At 43.3% G+C, this 16620-nt stretch overlaps 1 protein-coding gene and 1 long non-coding RNA gene across 9 annotated transcripts in view; one reads left to right on the forward strand and one right to left on the reverse strand.

The window, feature by feature from the left end:
• SYTL2 (synaptotagmin like 2) overlaps window positions 1-16383 on the reverse strand; it is a 53954-nt gene extending 37571 nt beyond the window's left edge. For 4 of the 8 annotated variants that reach the window (XM_021382582.1, XM_021382565.1, XM_021382574.1 and 1 more), the window contains exons 1-3: window positions 16228-16383; window positions 5772-5909; window positions 3638-4087 (exon numbers count right to left, since the gene is read on the reverse strand). In XM_021382582.1, coding sequence (XP_021238257.1) covers window positions 3638-3738 — 101 coding nt within the window. In that variant the 5' untranslated portion in view covers window positions 3739-4087; window positions 5772-5909; window positions 16228-16383. Of the gene's footprint in view, window positions 1-3637; window positions 4088-5771; window positions 5910-12473; window positions 12602-16227 lie in introns of those variants that run through there. The other 4 variants (XM_021382601.1, XM_021382592.1, XM_021382549.1 and 1 more) reach the window with 3 other exon arrangements.
• On the forward strand, window positions 1496-13170 carry LOC110391023. The gene is made up of 3 exons (XR_002433947.1): window positions 1496-3182; window positions 8680-12062; window positions 12904-13170. It is a non-coding gene; the product is annotated as an uncharacterized LOC110391023 (long non-coding RNA).

Consider the following 16620-nt stretch of genomic DNA (forward strand, 5'->3'; position numbering starts at 1 on the left):
GCAAGTTTTCCAAGCAAGCTTTCCAAGAAATTCACTATGGATCAGAAAGGATGATGTGCTGTCTAAGACACCTCAATCAAATATACCAAGTGTCGTTCTGTTTACTGGTCAGAACAGAATGGAGAGGATGTACAAATACACTGTACTGTAGAGCTGTGAGTAAGCCACACGCCTCACGCCTCTTCCACGTTATTTTTCCAGTAATTTACAGATATTCAAACCTTTATGAAATAGTCCAAATATATACATAAAGGAATTTATAAGAAAAAAAAAAAAAGAGCAATAAAGGTGGCGAGCTGGACATTTTTGCAAAGATCTAGCTTTAAAAAGAACCCCCAGAGATTCTTATGGAACATTAGGAAGATGTACCCGAGAGACAGAGCAGGAAAAACAGGTCATTCTTTTCAGGACACAGAAGATGAGTTTTGACAGCAGCTGTAAGACAGCATCTCTAGACACTTCTGTCTTCAGTGAGCCCTTTAAACTTGAACTGGTACCCACATTCAAGACATCTTTGCCTCTGTCCACAACGTAAGGAACACTGCCTTGCAAAGTGACTGAAGAGGACGTCTGTTAAAGCAGAACAGAATCAAAAACTTATTTGCACAAAGGTTTCCACAGCCATCCACTCCCACTGATGGTTACGAGGAAAGTCAGTGCATGTAACGCCCAACAGAATTAGGCCCCTGAAGCTGCCTCAGTGATCCCAGTGCCACGCCAACGTGTGTATTAAAGGGGTTTGGCACACAGCTGTCACCATCCACCACACAAACAATTCCACATCAACATTTCCCTATCGTGAGCCTCCATCCGTTTACACAAGGAGCCAACGAGCCCAAGTACAGCCAACAACAGCATTCCCAGGAGGTTCTGCTGGGAAGGGAAGGGCTGAGAGCTGCTGTGTGGAACCATGTCCCAAAGGCGACCGCAACAACTTTCTGCCACAGACACGCTGGTGCCGGGGGCCCGCCATCCTGCCACAGAAGAGTCACTCAACCACAACTCAAAACTTCACATGCAGGCATATTTCTGGTTCCATGTTACTGTCTTCAGACAGAGCTCCAAACTACACAGCTATATGGAGAATTAATTAGGGGCTAGGCCGAAGCTACCACCAGGAAATCCAGTTACGTGCTTAGCACATTCATTTGTTCAGTACCCAAACTCAGCTGGAACTGGGTATATCAGAAATTCCTGGATAGGAATAAGGACACTGACAATAAATAAATCAACCATCATTCAGCTCTGCTGTTTTATGCCGTTTCTGCCTCCCTCAGCAACAGTGCCATTCAGGGGCTGGCATCTCCTCCTGGGGTAATGGAGCAAAGAGAAGTATCTTCTTGTCCTAGAGGAAAGAAAGAAGATGAACTGTCCATTGATTTTTCTGGATCATACCCTTTCATAACCTGAGATTTCTTCATGACTCTTTTCATAGAATCATAGAATGGTTTGGATTGGAAGGGACCTTTAAGATCATCTAGTTCAAACCCCCTGCCATAGGCAGGGACACCTCCCTCTAGACCAGGTTGCTCACAGCCCCATCCAGCCTGGCCTTGAATGCTTCCAGGGAGGGAGCATCCACAACCTCACTGGGCAACCTGTGCCAGTGTCTCACCACTCTTACAGTAAAGAATTCTTCCAGGTATCTGGAAAATCTACCTTCTTCCACTTTAAAGCCATTCCCCGTCGTCCTGTCTCTACATGTCATCCCTTATAAAAAGTCCTGTGATTTTGCCCATGAGAAGAAAATATCAGTATCCTCTTTCCTCCAGGGGAGATCTCAGAGGGGAAGCAGACGTGCTGTTCCCAAAAATATGCTGTTCCTAAAACTATTGGCTTGATTCAGACCAATACAAAAGGAGCTCAACATCTATTACAGCACTCAACAAACTAGGATTTACAGCAGACAGCCTAAAGAGGCTGCCTAGCTGGGCAAGCCCAAGTGACGCAGCTTTACCACACACAGTAGTAGGAGCTGTGAGCAGAGAAGGGATTCCATCAGTAAAATTCCACTAAGGAGGTGCTTAAAGAGAATTCTGTCATGTTACCAGTTTGTCAGCACTCCAGGAAGAAAGCACACAGACAGCACAGAGGGAACAGACCATAACACCCTTCAAACCTCAGAATTTCTTTCTAGAGGGAAAAAGATCATATTAAAAGACTTCCATTATGTGTACCTACAAACTACTCTTTGTCAAAGTGTGATATTTGCATAATGACATTCCATCCCGGCTCTTGGAATCTTCCAGGTGTGCGAGAATGCCGTAGAATTCAAAATATTACATCTCCCTGGCTGGAGATCTACGTGTTTTATACATTGGAACGCTCTCTGAATTAAAAAGCAAGCTCCATGTGCCACATCTATGCAGCAAAATCAGTTTCAGATGTAAGCTTCCAGAAGTTATAATACTCAGAAACCAGAAGAGATATTCTATTGTAGAAACATGCTGATTACAGGCTGCTTCAACCTGCAGTTGAAGTTGCATTTTCCACCACATTCTTTTGAGCTACAATTACCAATGGCAAAAGCAAGGTTATGCAGACAAAAATACTCGTTGACAGCATTTTTCCAGACCACTACTAAGAGTGGCTTTTCGGATTTGCTCTTCCCAGGAGGATTCCTTTCTCCAGATGTTTGGTTTTTGTTTACGTTAAAAAATCCTAGAGGTTCTTTTTCCTGAATCAATGAGGAGAAAATCCAGCCTCAGCACAGAGCTACGAACATCAGTTTGCATTCCAGCACTTTCACGTTTCAGCACCTCAGATTGCTTTTTTTGCTGTTGGGCCCCTTCTCATTTTGGTTACTGAGTCTGACTGAAAAAAAAAAAATCCTCACTGTTGAGCAGTTAGCTATCTGTATTAGCGAAACCACTACTAAACTGCTGTTTGTGCTGGTGTAGATGACTTTCTCAAAGTCATGTAATCTAGGCAATGCTGTTTTCAGTACTTACATCTTTTATTCATGGCAATTACCCTAATGGGAGCTCTAGGGAAACCTCCCAGCACACAAAACGCTCCACAGTACAACGTTCCAAACAACCCATTGCTCCATCTGTGACACCACAAAGAAAACAGGGAGCAATTTTCTACATTAGCCGTGGCTTGCAAGGACTTCTTTGGGCAATGGAGCATAATGCTGACACCCCCTGTGGACCATAGCACCAATGCTCCATGTATTTGAGGTACAAATTCCTCACTCAGACATATTGCTGACTGCATACACATTGACTTTTTTGTTTATTCGGGGCACTTGTGCATTTTTTGAAGCAAATACTCCTACTTACTGCACATTGGTTCAGCTGCAGGGTTGATACATAGGCAAACTAAGTTCTTTCCAAGGAAACTAATCTAGAAATTCTGTTCAGATGCACACCAAGTGTTCTTGGCCCTTACAGAGTTGTAAACATCCCAATCAACAATTGGCTTTCTGGAGAGTAATAAACCATTTGTGTGGTAGGAGCATTTCATCCAGGGACTATACTAAATCTAGTCTAGAGTAAATGTCTCCAATTCGCATATACTATGGAATACAGAGCTCTCAACCACAACTGTTTTTCCCACTCCTATGTTCCAAAGAACTCAGTATACCAATTGTATTGGTCTTCCCAGGTCAACCCAGGGTGCTGCCTTCTTTTACCTGACTCTCTCTTCTTCAGCTTTTTTAAGCTCTGCGTCCCGTTGCAGCACCTTCATTATTGCCTCTTGTTCCTCGTCTGTTAGGAAGCTTAGGTCGATCATCTTGTCGTGTGCGTGTGGGCAAGGGTGAAGTGTCCAGGAAGATCTTAAATCCTGCTGAGGAAGACAGACCTATAGTCTCTCTTAAAGGTATAAAAGACTTGAAGTCTTTTTCAGCAGGCACTGAGAAAGCTGGACCACGTCACTATCAGTGATTTAAAAAGCCACAGATATTGCTTTGTTGCAGTTGAGTAAGTGCATGTTTCCTTAGATTACAGACTTCGGGGAAGGTGCTGCATTGCTGCTTGACATTGCAGTGATATTTTCTCAGCCTGCCCTCTCAGCTCTGCTTCTTGGAGTACCAGTTCACTGACCCAGCACGTCCAGTGTTCAGGAGCAACCAAAACATTCCCTAAAAAAGAGACAAGGAAGAACAACCTGTAACATTAGGTATCAGGGAAGTAGATCACATAAGCTTTTTTTTTTATTTTTTTTTTTTTAATTAAAAGAAACAAGTTTTTCAGAGTGATTAAACCACTTTGTGAAGTGGTCACTTCAAGTCAAACCTGTTTTACAGGTCTCCTGAACAAGGTGGTCAGGAAAATATACTGCTTTTCAGTATAGTGACTCACACCCTAAAACACAGAATCAAGTGTCGTTTAAATGACAATTTAAAAATAAGTGCATTTTAAGTTTCTCTTCAAGTCAGCAGAACAATTTGGTCAAGAGAAGGAAGGAGAAGAAAGTAAAATCAAGAACACTAGCATGAATCCATTTAAAGTAAAAAAAGCATGTAGTCACAAGCACAGACATTATATACAAGGGCATACAAGAATCTGTGCCTATTGTTATCATACACGGATCAGTAAGAGCCAGATATCTCTGAGGAAAAATTCACTGCTGCTTGCAGTCCTGATTCAGAGCGCAGAGGCTGAGTGGGAAAAAGAAACAAACAAAAAAATAAAATAACAACCAACCACCAACAACCAGCTAATGCTGGAGCTAAAACTCAGGAGCTTGCCATGCTGGTTTATGATGATAGCATTAGCACATCTCTAGGACACTTGTTTTTGGCAGGCCACCAACCAAGCAAAGCACAAGAACTATCCTGTAAGGACAAGCCATTGAACTTTTGGACCCTACTCTGCTCCTAGGAAATCGTGAGCCTTGCCCTCCACACCTGTCTTCCCACTCCAGGTCTTCAAAGAGGCCTTTCTCCTTCCAGGAGATCAGAAAGGCAGCAGTCATCACAAGCCCTGGAGGGAGAACCCTAGGGCAGCCATCAGAAGGCTGCCAAGTACAACGTGTTGCAGCAGTGAGATGGGAGGAGGCTGGGAACACAGAGCAATTTGTATGCTCCACTTCAAGACTCCAGGAGCATGTTCTCCAATTACTGCAGTGCTTCTTTCTGAATGATTTTATCTTGCTTGGGAGAAAAATGTTGATCGCTCATAAATGTTTCTCACTTTTTACTCAAAACAAGAAGTAGTTTTAAGGATTATTTCTTTACATTTCCAAATGGGAATTCTACAATAGACTTCTGACCCACCCAAAACAAACAACACTGAAGGGTCAAGTACCATGTTTGCAAAGTCAGGTTCTTACAGTAAAACCTTTAAGCAGCAGTTATTAGCTGCTGGATGGAGTCAGAATAGCTCTATTCTTCTGACTTGAGCTCAAGAGGAAGGGACTGTTTCCAGAAGTATTCTGAAGTTTGAATCATTTTCCCTTCCTTTGTACCAGCCCACAGCTTTGGAAGGAAATTCAGAGTATCTATGGTTGCCAAAGGCTGCAATCCAATTTAGTTTATAAGATAGGTATTTAACTTTTACTCACAGTATTTTACCAGTAATAGCATATAATTATGTCAGGAATATGATCCCATGTAGGCTTAATCACTGCTCTGCAGAACAAACGTAATGAAAGCAAAATAATGGCTACAGAAATGTCTTGAATATGTGGAATCAGAAATCGTGCAGTAACATGAATCTCACTGCTTAATCCAAACCAAACTGAATCTTTAAGTAGTAGTTTTAAAAACTGCTTTGTCTCTGTTTTATAGTACCCTCTGAAAAAGCAGATGACTAATCACTTACAAGACAATTCCAACCGCCAAAGGCAAAAACCTCTTCTTGAAAAAACTCAGAAGAATAACGTTGGAGGAGGAGAGTCAGCTATGGCTGCATCAGGGTCTCTTAGCGCTTCAGAGTAACTGCTTCATTGATATAATGAACCTAGAGGAAAAAGAACAAAAACAACTTGAATTCAGTGCAAGCCTCAGAAGCATCCCAAGTGATAAATCTGGTGAGAGGCAGCAGAGAATCTGATGATGTTACTGAACAGATCTCTTACTAAAGCAGCTTTGTAGGTTACTTGCACTGTAATGATCTAATGAACATTAAAATCATGCAAGTAATCCTTGTGCTTGCTCCCCTGGTCGCAGAAGCTGTAAACAATTCAACCATGAGAGAAAAACAAGATATTAGCACTGGCACTACTCAAAAGGAAGCTTCACCTCTAAAAATAGCAGCCTTTCTTACAGATGTGGAAGGCAGCTGCAGCCAGGTTACTGGTCAGCGCTCCCCAGAAAAAGTGCAACAGCCTGCATGTGGTTATGTCTGGCTGCCATATTCACCTTCTCCATGATTCATGAAGTGCAATCACAATGAAAAGTTGATCTTTTCTCTTGTCAGTCATAGAATCATAGAATCATAGAACGGCCTGGGTTGAAAAGGACCTCAAAGATCATCAAGTTTCAACTCCCCTGCTACGTACAGGGCCACCAACCACTAGACCAGGCTGCCCAGAGCCGCATCCAGCCTGGCCTTGAATGCCTCCAGGGATGGGGCATCCACAACCTCCTTGGGCAACCTGTTCCAGTGCGTCACCACCCTCTGAGTGAAAAACTTCCTCCTAACATCTGACCTAAACCTCCCCTGTCTCAGTTTAAAACCATTCCCACTTGTCCTATCGCTATCCACCCTTGTGAACAATTGTTCCCCCTCCTGTTTTACCCTCCCTTCAAGTCTTGGAAGGCCACAATGAGGTTTCCCCGGAGCCTTCTCTTCTCCAAACTAAACAAGCCCAGTTCCCTCAACTTTTCCTCATAGGAGCGGTGCTCCAGCCCTCTGATCAGTCAGACAAGTTTCTAGCATCTGGCCCATCACTATCATAAGGAAGCTATTGTAGAAACAGTATCTTTGCGTTTAAAGGAGAGTGACAGAGGAGAGTTATGTTGTTTATCAGTTTAATTCAAAAACCTAAAAGAAACAGCTGGGCAGCATTCACTGAACAGGCTCAGAGCAAGGCACACTGGGACTGACCTTCCCAGATACCATGGTTCTGTAGAGTAGATTCTGCAACTAAGTTTGCACTGCCACTTTGTTTTTGGTCACGTGCCTAGGCGTAATCAGTGCAGCTGAGACCTCTTAGGTTTCTTTGCAAAGATAACAACATAATGGTTCATTTAAAGCACGCCTGGGTACCTGAAAAACTGGGTCCTAATCTCACTGGATAAGCAGTTAATGAAAAACAACCTAGCATTAATTTTTCTTCCTTTAATGCGCATCATCCATATACTGAAATGTGATAGAGTTTGTGCTATGATAACAAGTCTTTAGTCGCTAGAACCATGCCAAACTGAAGGCAAAACAGATGCTAGGCTCTGCAGAAACAAGGTGAACACCTCTGTGTGTATGTGACGTGCATTGCCAGCCTAACACAGCATACTGCGAGGCTGGCTTTGTCCAGTTCAAATCACCCATCACCACTCCAAGCTTAATTCTTCCGCTTTCTTTTTTCTTCTTCTTTCATTCTTCATATACTTTTTCCTAAAGATCCTGTACGTGCCAGAAAGAATAGGGAGGCCTCAGCATTTTCCTTTGGCAAGAAAGCTTTCAGACCTAAGTTTCAAATGAGACTGAAAGGTCCACAACAGACTGATTAAATCATGGAAACTGATAGAAACATCATCTTATCTTGTCATGTTGTAGACATACACTTTTTTTGGCATGCTTTTTTTTTTTTTCCTAAAATTCAAGTGAAACCACACCAAAAATCTTTCCTTTCGTAAAAGGTTTCTGCTCCCTGTAATAAGCAGGAATCCGAAATTACGCTTTCTGTAATTCATGCATGAAAGTTTCTGTCTTGGATATAAAAAATAAAAATAAGGCCTGAGATGCACTGTTCTTCTCCCCACCCGCAACTCTCAAGCTGCTCACAACTGCCAAGTGCTTTAGGTCGGGCAGTCATCTAAAAACGTTGCCTTACAAAGCATCTCAAAGCCTCCTCAGGCAGCTGTATGTCTCCGTGCCTTTCAGTGAGGCTTTGTGTTTGTCTAGAACACGTCGTAACAGCAAGACTGCTCCGCTGGCCTTGCACAGGCCTTTATTTTTCCCCTGCGTTCTCCCACGTTGGAAAAGGATCTGAATTCAAATACGGCACACCAAACATTATACCGTATGAAGGAATACCACAATCATAGCTTAGATTTTTACATTTTCACTCAGTGCATATATATGGGATGTAACGAGGGAGAGGTCAGGAAGATGTTGGAGTGGTTTGTTATGACTGACATTAAGTTCATCAACGGGATCAGAAACCAAGCGGGGAAACCCCAGTCAGTCGGTCCAATCAAATCAACAGAGCTTCCTTTTACATGCAGGAGCCTCAGCATGTCTTAGATTTACATTGCAAAATTGCTTTCTGTGCTCCCTGTACACTAGGCCTAAGCTCTTAAAGCTTCACTTGAGAGAATCTGTATTGCAGCCAACGCCTTCTAACAGTAAAAAGCAGGTGACAGCCCATCCAATAATTTGGCCTGCTTCTTTGCCCCTACTTGTGCCAACTCCTCCAGTGGAACAGCTACCCTTACAGCCTGGCTGATCAACAGCCTGCATCTGTATGGACCTTCATACCATAAAGCTCTAAGTTACAAGTAACATATTGGCTCTTGGTGCTATGCATTTGCAAGCTACATGTTTTACTGATGTTATTTCTTCACAGCTCCAACACAACAGCATTAGCAGCAAGGATGAGTTGGAAATCCAGATACAAGGCAACGGGAAGCTGGGGAAGACAGATAAACAGAATCGTGCAATGTAACAATTTGCATCTGCAGGGAAACTCATTCTCAGAAGAGAGGTAACAAAGTTTGTCCTCAGCATTCATTCTCAGGAAATCCTTTATTTCAGAATGCAAGGAGCAGGGAGAAGTTCACAGGACTGGCTCCCATTCGGAGGTCACATCAGGCAATAACAGTATTTTGCAAAAGAAAAAAAAAAATTAGGCTTAGAAAATACAATTTCTCAAAACACATGAGGCAAATCAAATCTCTTGGAGGAAGAACAGCTAATTAAACTAAATGCCAGTGTTGGCATGAGCACAAATAGTTTAAGACAGTCATGAACATATTAGCACGGCAGTTCAGAGGACTACAGAGTTAAGTCAGAGTAATGGAGAAAGGAAACCAATTAACTCTCAAGAGGAACTTAAGTTCTTATTCAAGAGAGTCTAAAACACGGTTGCCTGCAATGTTAAGGCTTGAGCTTAAACACACTCAAGGCAGCTTGTTGTCAGCTTAATTCTTGAGAGGACAAAAGGAAAGAGATCTTCCAGTAAGATATGCATATCTGTAGCCAATCCGACCACCCTTTCACGAGGTGTTATCAAAGCCTCTTCAAAATGATAACAGCTAGATGTACACTGCATATCATAGTTCCAGCAGTCCCAGAGATAAACCTGAAGAGCAGTATTTGCCAACAACATGTGTGTTTAGTCAGTGGGAGGCAGAAAAGCTTTTATCTAGCTAGTTGCAAAGTGGAGGCTGGCGGTGGAACTAGGACCTTTGCAGAACTAGGGAATATCTAATAGGGCAATATTAAAGGTGCTCTCACAAATACTGAAGTGCTTTATTGTATTTCAGTTAAACGCCTACACGCTCTCCTGTGCAATTTTCATTAATATACAGTTGAAGAAAAGAATCTACTTATCTGCAATTACAGTATCAGACAACTGCTCAAGGCAGCCACAACAGGAAAACATGAGAAGATCTGCATCAAACACTGCACCCACCTTACCCGTGCTTACCAGAACCAAGAAGACTCCTGTTGTTTTTCACCTGCAATCTTAAAACAGTCTTACTGACAGCCTCACTGATATTAAGACAGGCAAATATTCTGGTTTACACAAAATGCGCTTTGAACAAGAGAGCAAAAATGTTAACAGTGAGAAGAAAAAAGTTAACAACGGAAAACTGGAAGAGGGAAGAACATTTTGGTTGTAGCCTAATCCCTCTAATAATGTATGGCAGCTTGCCATTTCTTTCATAGGACTTGTCTGGCAGCAGCGCCTAGGAATGTGAATCTCCACGCCTGCTGTGGTATACATTAGGACAGCGGTTTCAAACAGATGTGGTCTCTGGAATAACAGGTTCATAAATTAAAGAGGAACCTAAAAGAAGCGCATCTAAATGGTTCTTCTCCTCTGACCACTGTTCATCAGATTGACTTTAGATGCCAAGCCATTTATTCTCAACTGTCTAAAGTACAAAACTACTCACAAGATCTTGAGTTCTTTACTAAGCAGCTTCAAAATTACAGACATTTCAGCAAGTTAACAATAACGTGTATATTTCATTATAAATTGTGAGGCTCTGATTCTGGTTATGTTTCCTTACACATCATACCACTGGCACCAGCATACTGTTTGAATGAATAATTATTCATATGCAAGAACTTCATCCTTCCAGTTGATAATTATCAATGATTGCGAAACAAATAATATATTCTCAAGGCAAGGGACTTGAAATATCATGGTGAAAATGGCTTAGTCCTCTGGATTTCTGAAGGCAGAGCATTGTTTCTTGTAAACTATTATTCTCATCTCCCTTCACAGAGGGAGCAGACTCCCTCCAAAAGGAGAGCGGGGAGGCTAACAAGACACAAGCTCCCAGCATCACTGTCTCATTCTCTATGCATTAGACTCACAAGTGGTACTGCTCAATAGAGTGTTTTTATGTCCTGCCTGAAAACAGATTCAAATAAAACTCTGCATTATTTAAGAGAGATTGGAGGCAAACTGGTTATGTTGTAGGAAGTCGTCTTCTGACCGTACATGTGCTTATCTGGCACACTTCTGTATTTGATGGCTAGCTCCTTCTGAATTTTCCCCATTGTAACTACAGATTCAAATCCTAGGATGTGTTATCTACGTTAATCCCAATGATATGGACGGTCAAAAAAGGGATTAAAAAACCTGCTGAAAAATGTATTCCTGTTTTAAGTAAGTTTTAGCCTTAGCAAATCAAAGTTATGGTAGTCCCAATACAGAGGAGTTGAGAACTTTAGGTATTGGAGACTTCGGCAGAGCTACCCTACCTCTACCCCATCTCTGTGCTCTCCGGTACTAGCACATATGTGGGCATTTTCCATCTACCACTGAAGACTAGAAGTAACCAAAGCAGTACAGCAAATTAACAAGTATTTCCTATCAAATGGTTACTGGGAAGTGACACATTTCCTACTTGTTGGTTAAATAATCTTTTATAGATGAAAACAACACTGAACTGCAGTTTCTGTAGTCACTGTGCAGTCCAGAATGTTGCAGAAGGCCTTCTAAACAAGAGGACCTGTTGCATCTCTGCAAGTAGGGACTCTTTTCCTATTCTCACTCATTTATCAACTGGGGGTCTCCTTAGTTAAGCAAGGACAGCAACCATTATTGACACACTGGTTTTCCCTCACGGTGTCTGTAAAACTAGGAACCTTCGGGCTGTCAGGCTGCCTCTTTTAAGCATCAGAGAATTGCTGCTCAGGTCAGTGGTGACAGCACATTTCCTCTGCAGGAGGGTACACAGCATAGCTTGGTGGGACGGCTTGAGCACAACACTGCCAAATCAGGAGGGCAGCATTTCACATTGTCCTTGCCTCAGAATCAACCCTTACTCATCTTTTTAACTCACTCCTTTTCGTATGACACTTGAGGCTCCCTGCATTTTGGCCACCAACCTTATTGTAACTATGGCTTAGTTCAACTTACTGTACACAAATAGCCAGCAAACAAACCGAGCCCTCTGGCTGTCCTTTCTCACGAGATGACAGACTAACCACAAACCTCGGACACTCACTCATGCACATTTCTTAGCTTAGAATTACCTAGCTAATAATTGATGTCATCTGAAGGCTCCTAGGAAAGCTTGCGTCAGTTAATCCAGTCCTCGCTACAGAAACTGAGGCACACACCTGTCTGAAAGCAGGCTTTTACACAGAACCCAACTACCAGCAGAAATCAGGCGCCGGTGAAAAAGGAATGTTCTTCAGGACTCCTGCAGTCATGGGAACAGTAAGTGAGATAAGGAGAGAGAAAAGTCAGCCTGGAGATGTTTCTGGGTAAGTTAAAAGTGAAAATGGTGAGAGAAAAGTTAGCCTACAGTCTGCAAATACAGTGCAGTCAGAATCACCAGAATTAAGTTTTGTAGTGAAGTTTTTGTAGAATCATAGAATGGTTTGGGTTGCAAGGAATCTTAGAGAGCTTATAGTTTTAACCCTTACAATTTCTTTTTTTAATAGAGGCATTAAAAGAAGCTTACTATAGATCCCTATTAAGAGGGAAATCACTCATCATCTTGCTGAAAACATTGCTGTGCACTGGAAACTTGCATAATATAAATATTCCATCTGCTACCGCAATCATTCTGGCTAAGATCTGAAACCAGCAAGCAGCAATGTCAGTCCTCCTTAATAGTGATCTTAAATTGCAATAATAACAGGAAGTCCATCAGCCATGAAAACTTCACTCACGAGATGGCCCGGCCCAGCAGTGCAAACAGTTGCGTGCAGAACACGGTCTTCTCCTGGTACACATCTCATCGAATGCTTATAGCCAGAGCCAAGCAGAGCAAATTAGGTGGTTCCAGGCAGAGCCAGCACTGTGACACAAGAAACCTAAAGGGGCACAGTGAGAGCTAAATCCAATTGCTCCATATGGGAAGTGAGAAGCAGGGAACAGCTTCTGCAGCAGCCTGCAGTCGCACGGATGAGGTACAGTGTCAAGCTGCACTGTATGAATGGGATTTGACATACAAATCCTGCTGAAAAGCACAGGGGTGGGAAAGAAGGAGAGGGAGGTTGTGATTGAAATTGTTCCTCAGATACAGTGAGCAAAATAAGGAGTTTAGTTTGTGAGGCTGGAGTTCGGATTACAATACCTCTCCCTAACAAAGGTATTTAGTTTTGCAGGAGTGGCTCATTCTTTACGAAGATAGCAATGCAAGGCACTGCCCAGTGGCTGTGGCACACCTTCAAGAAGAGAGGGAAACCGGAGCCCCTGAACCACTCAATGCAAGAGGATTCAAACACACATCCCCTCATTTACCAAGCTACACGGCAGTCTGTGAAGGTTTTGTTTTGTTCACTTTTAACCCTTCCTAAGAGCACTACCAAACTGGCTATCTAACTAAAAGTTAATTAAAGATGCGTTGCAACCTTGTGAGCAGAAGCAAGAATCCAGGTCTACTTACTTGCAGTCAGGCCACCACATCCCAGACCGAACTTTCTCTCCCGATTCTCATTCTCACCTAGCGAGCCCTGCATTCCTGGCTGCACAGCAGTCCAGCTGTATGAGGGCAGCGGGAAAAGGAGAGGAACCTCAGGGTACTCATTTTTAATCCAGGTTCCCCTTGTTCTATCACCACAAACCTTGCTAAAGAGTCTGTCCCCTTCTTTCCTGTAGCTCCCCTTTAGATATTGAAAGGCCCCTATCAGGTCACCTCACAGCCTTCTCATCTCCAGGATGAACAGCCCCAGCTCTCTCAGCCTGTCCTTGCAGGAGAGGTGTTCCATCCCTTGGATCATTTTTGTGGCCCTCCTCTGGACACTGACTGTAGTCCCTCAAGCCTGGACGGGAATAAATCACCAACAACTGATCAGGCAGCCAGAATCAGACTGTGAGCAACACTGGGCAGACAATTTTATATCAAGTTTACCAATATTCAGTTTGATCCTCCTGTAGAAGAAAAACACCTGGTAACAAGTCTAAGATACTGTTCTGCCGGTTACTCTGCAAATCTCCTTTGTTCTTACTTTCTGTTACACAGAGAAGGACAGAGACAGAAATGCAAAATTTCCTTGACTGGAAGACAGGAAGGAAAAAAAAGTACTTTTATAGGTCTTATACTACAGAGGAAAAAGGAATATAGCAAGACAGAGGAATTTTTTTTTCCTCCAATATGTTTGTTAATTTGGTACATAGGCATAGAACGCTGAGAAGAATGTATTTCAAAATTAGTCTGGTGTTAGCCAGTGTGATAAGGAGCTATAAAACAAAAAGGGAGGGGAGGGGAGTATTCCTTTCCCTCTCACCAAACACACCTTATAGCTCTCCCAGTTGTCACTCTCAGTGCAATAAACAGAGTCGGGTTACGTGTAGCAAAGAAGCTTTACACCACAAAGTAAGAATCCAGCACAGCCAGTTGCTGTGCCCAAGTGAATTTGAATGACTTCCTACCACAAAAATGAAACATGAGTAAGTCCACTAAAATCAGCTGTCAGCCACTTTATTTCCCTACTAGCACAGCAAAGGCAACATCGCTGGCTTGACATTCAGTAAAGCAGAAGCATTCTAGCACTGGAAGACCAAGCAATTGAAGGAGCTTCCTTAAATTGACTTATAACAATCTAAATAATTGAACTTTAAATAAAACAGCTGTTAGACGTTGATTTTAAAAGTTAGCCACATTGGATTAAGAGCAATTGCTGTACAGAGAAAAAGATGGTGCAAAACAGGTTACTACTGAAGACTGACTTTCACAGGGCAGAACCAACACTTAATTAAAGGAAAATAAAATTATACATTTCTCCTACTGAGTGACTAAGAATTAGTTTTAAGTTTCTCTGCAAATAATGTTTTATTAATAGGTTTTAGTTTGTCTGAAGCCTTTCTAATCACCACTGGCCAAGCAGATTCTGTTTTATCATAAGCACAGGAAACACACCACAGTGTAGTAAACCAGAAACTCCTTTGACTCATCCCACTCCCACTAGTTAGCTTCCTGGTTAATCTTTCTTTCTAGACATAACACTTAATATCCAACGTCCTGTGAAAGCATCAAAGGGTTTCTCTAAGTACTAAATTGGAGCAGTACTGGGGAATCTGGCAAGTGATGCCTGCAGAACAACAGGAGTTTATTCCAGAGAATGTAACTGTTCACAGTCTCTATCTACCTAGCACTTCAAAGAAAAGACACCTTCACTTTCCTGTCTTTCATTTTCAGGGGCAAAGTTGTGTTGTTTATTTTGGTCTTTGTCAGCACTGGTACACAAGAACACCATGACCTGTCTCACAGAATTTTAAAAGCCTGACAGTGAAACTGATACTACATTAGTCTGGGCTCCAAGAGATGCTGGGAGGATGTTTCCTTAGAACGAGATAGGTCCAATGACAGCTTTGGAAAATTCAAGGATGCAGCCAAAGCAGAGGGTCTGCTTTTACCTTATGGACGCTGCAGGCAAGATGCCTTAGCATTGCCTTGCTTTAAACCTAGGTATAAGCACACTAAAATATGGTATTTGGTAATAACGTATATGCATTTTGTAACACTGCAATATTACTTACAGTATTTTTAAAGTACCTACACATAAATATACAAAACAGCAAATGGACGGAGACTCGCAGTATACTTGACCGAACTACGCACAGGAAAACGTGCAAATAGTAAAATTTGCAAGATAAGAGCAAAGAATGTAGAGCAGGCAGGAAAGATGCTGTGGTGAAAGCTGAGTAAACCTACAGAACAAAGAGGAGCTGAGTCTGATGGAACAACTAAGATGTTGGCAAGACCAGGGTGAGTCTTATTTCCCAAAATAAGATGAACTGTGTCAGAAGCAGATGAGATCACACCCCTTTCTTCTGAGGAGGCAGCAAGGTGCATAAAGCACTAAGCAAAAGAGAGAGTAATTCATGAATATCATAAAACTCTCACTTCTATTCCAGTATCTCTGATGAAAGCATTTCTGTGCACTTTACCTTGGGCATCAGCCCCATGGCACTGCACTGCCATCACTTTCCAGCTTTAAGCCCCCTCAAAGCACTCAGCAGTACTTGCACGGCCACTCGACAGTCTACCCCTAAGTTTAAGTGACCTTTATCCTGCAGTGACAACCGTATACAGCAGATCCCTCTGCGCGCACAGGAAAGACGCAACCAAGAGTGCTGGATTTTAGGACCAAGTCCCATTCTGCAAGTCACTCTAGAGACATAACGCAAGACGCCACTCGTGTTTCAAAATTAAAGTGCTTCCTATTTATATACAGAGGCCATTAGCATCTCTCAGCTGAGATCTGAGAGCCCTGTTTAAACCAAGAGAGCCGCCTGTTATTAAAGCATCATTCTGCAGAAGCCAGGCTCAGGTGAGGCGTGACAGTTAGGCGCAGCTCCCCGCAGCAGCAGGCGCACGCTCCAGCCCTCTCACAGCGGAGCGGGGCTGTGCAGCCCCACCCAAGGGGCACCCCTCAGCGGGACTCCCTCCTGGACCCCACCGCCTTCTCCGCGGCTTACCCCATCCCTCCGATGAGCAGCAAGCCCCAGCTACCTCATCCCGGCCGGCAGAAGCCTGTCTGAGGAGAGGGAGGCGGCGGCGGGAGGACGCCCCGGCCCGCGCCAATGGCGGCGCCGCGTCCCGCAGGGCTGGGCGGGGGCGGGCCCGCCCTGCCCGCTTCGGGCACCGTGAGGGCGGGCTGAGGGAGAGGGCGCACAGCGCCGTGCGGGAGCTGGGAGTGGACTTCTGGGGGAGGGTTTGAAATGGCACTGCTGAGGCAGAAGGTCGTGGAAGTAGGTTCTGCAGCTGCAAGTGGGTATCCCACGTGGAGTCCGCAGGCTTGAAGTGAGGGAAGGTGATCTTTGTTTCACTTCACCTGGTGAGAGTTAAGCTAAGAGGTGCGAATATACGCC

The sequence above is a fragment of the Numida meleagris genome, chromosome 1 (assembly GCF_002078875.1).
Source record: "Numida meleagris isolate 19003 breed g44 Domestic line chromosome 1, NumMel1.0, whole genome shotgun sequence".
Classification (NCBI taxonomy): Eukaryota; Metazoa; Chordata; class Aves; order Galliformes; family Numididae; genus Numida; species Numida meleagris.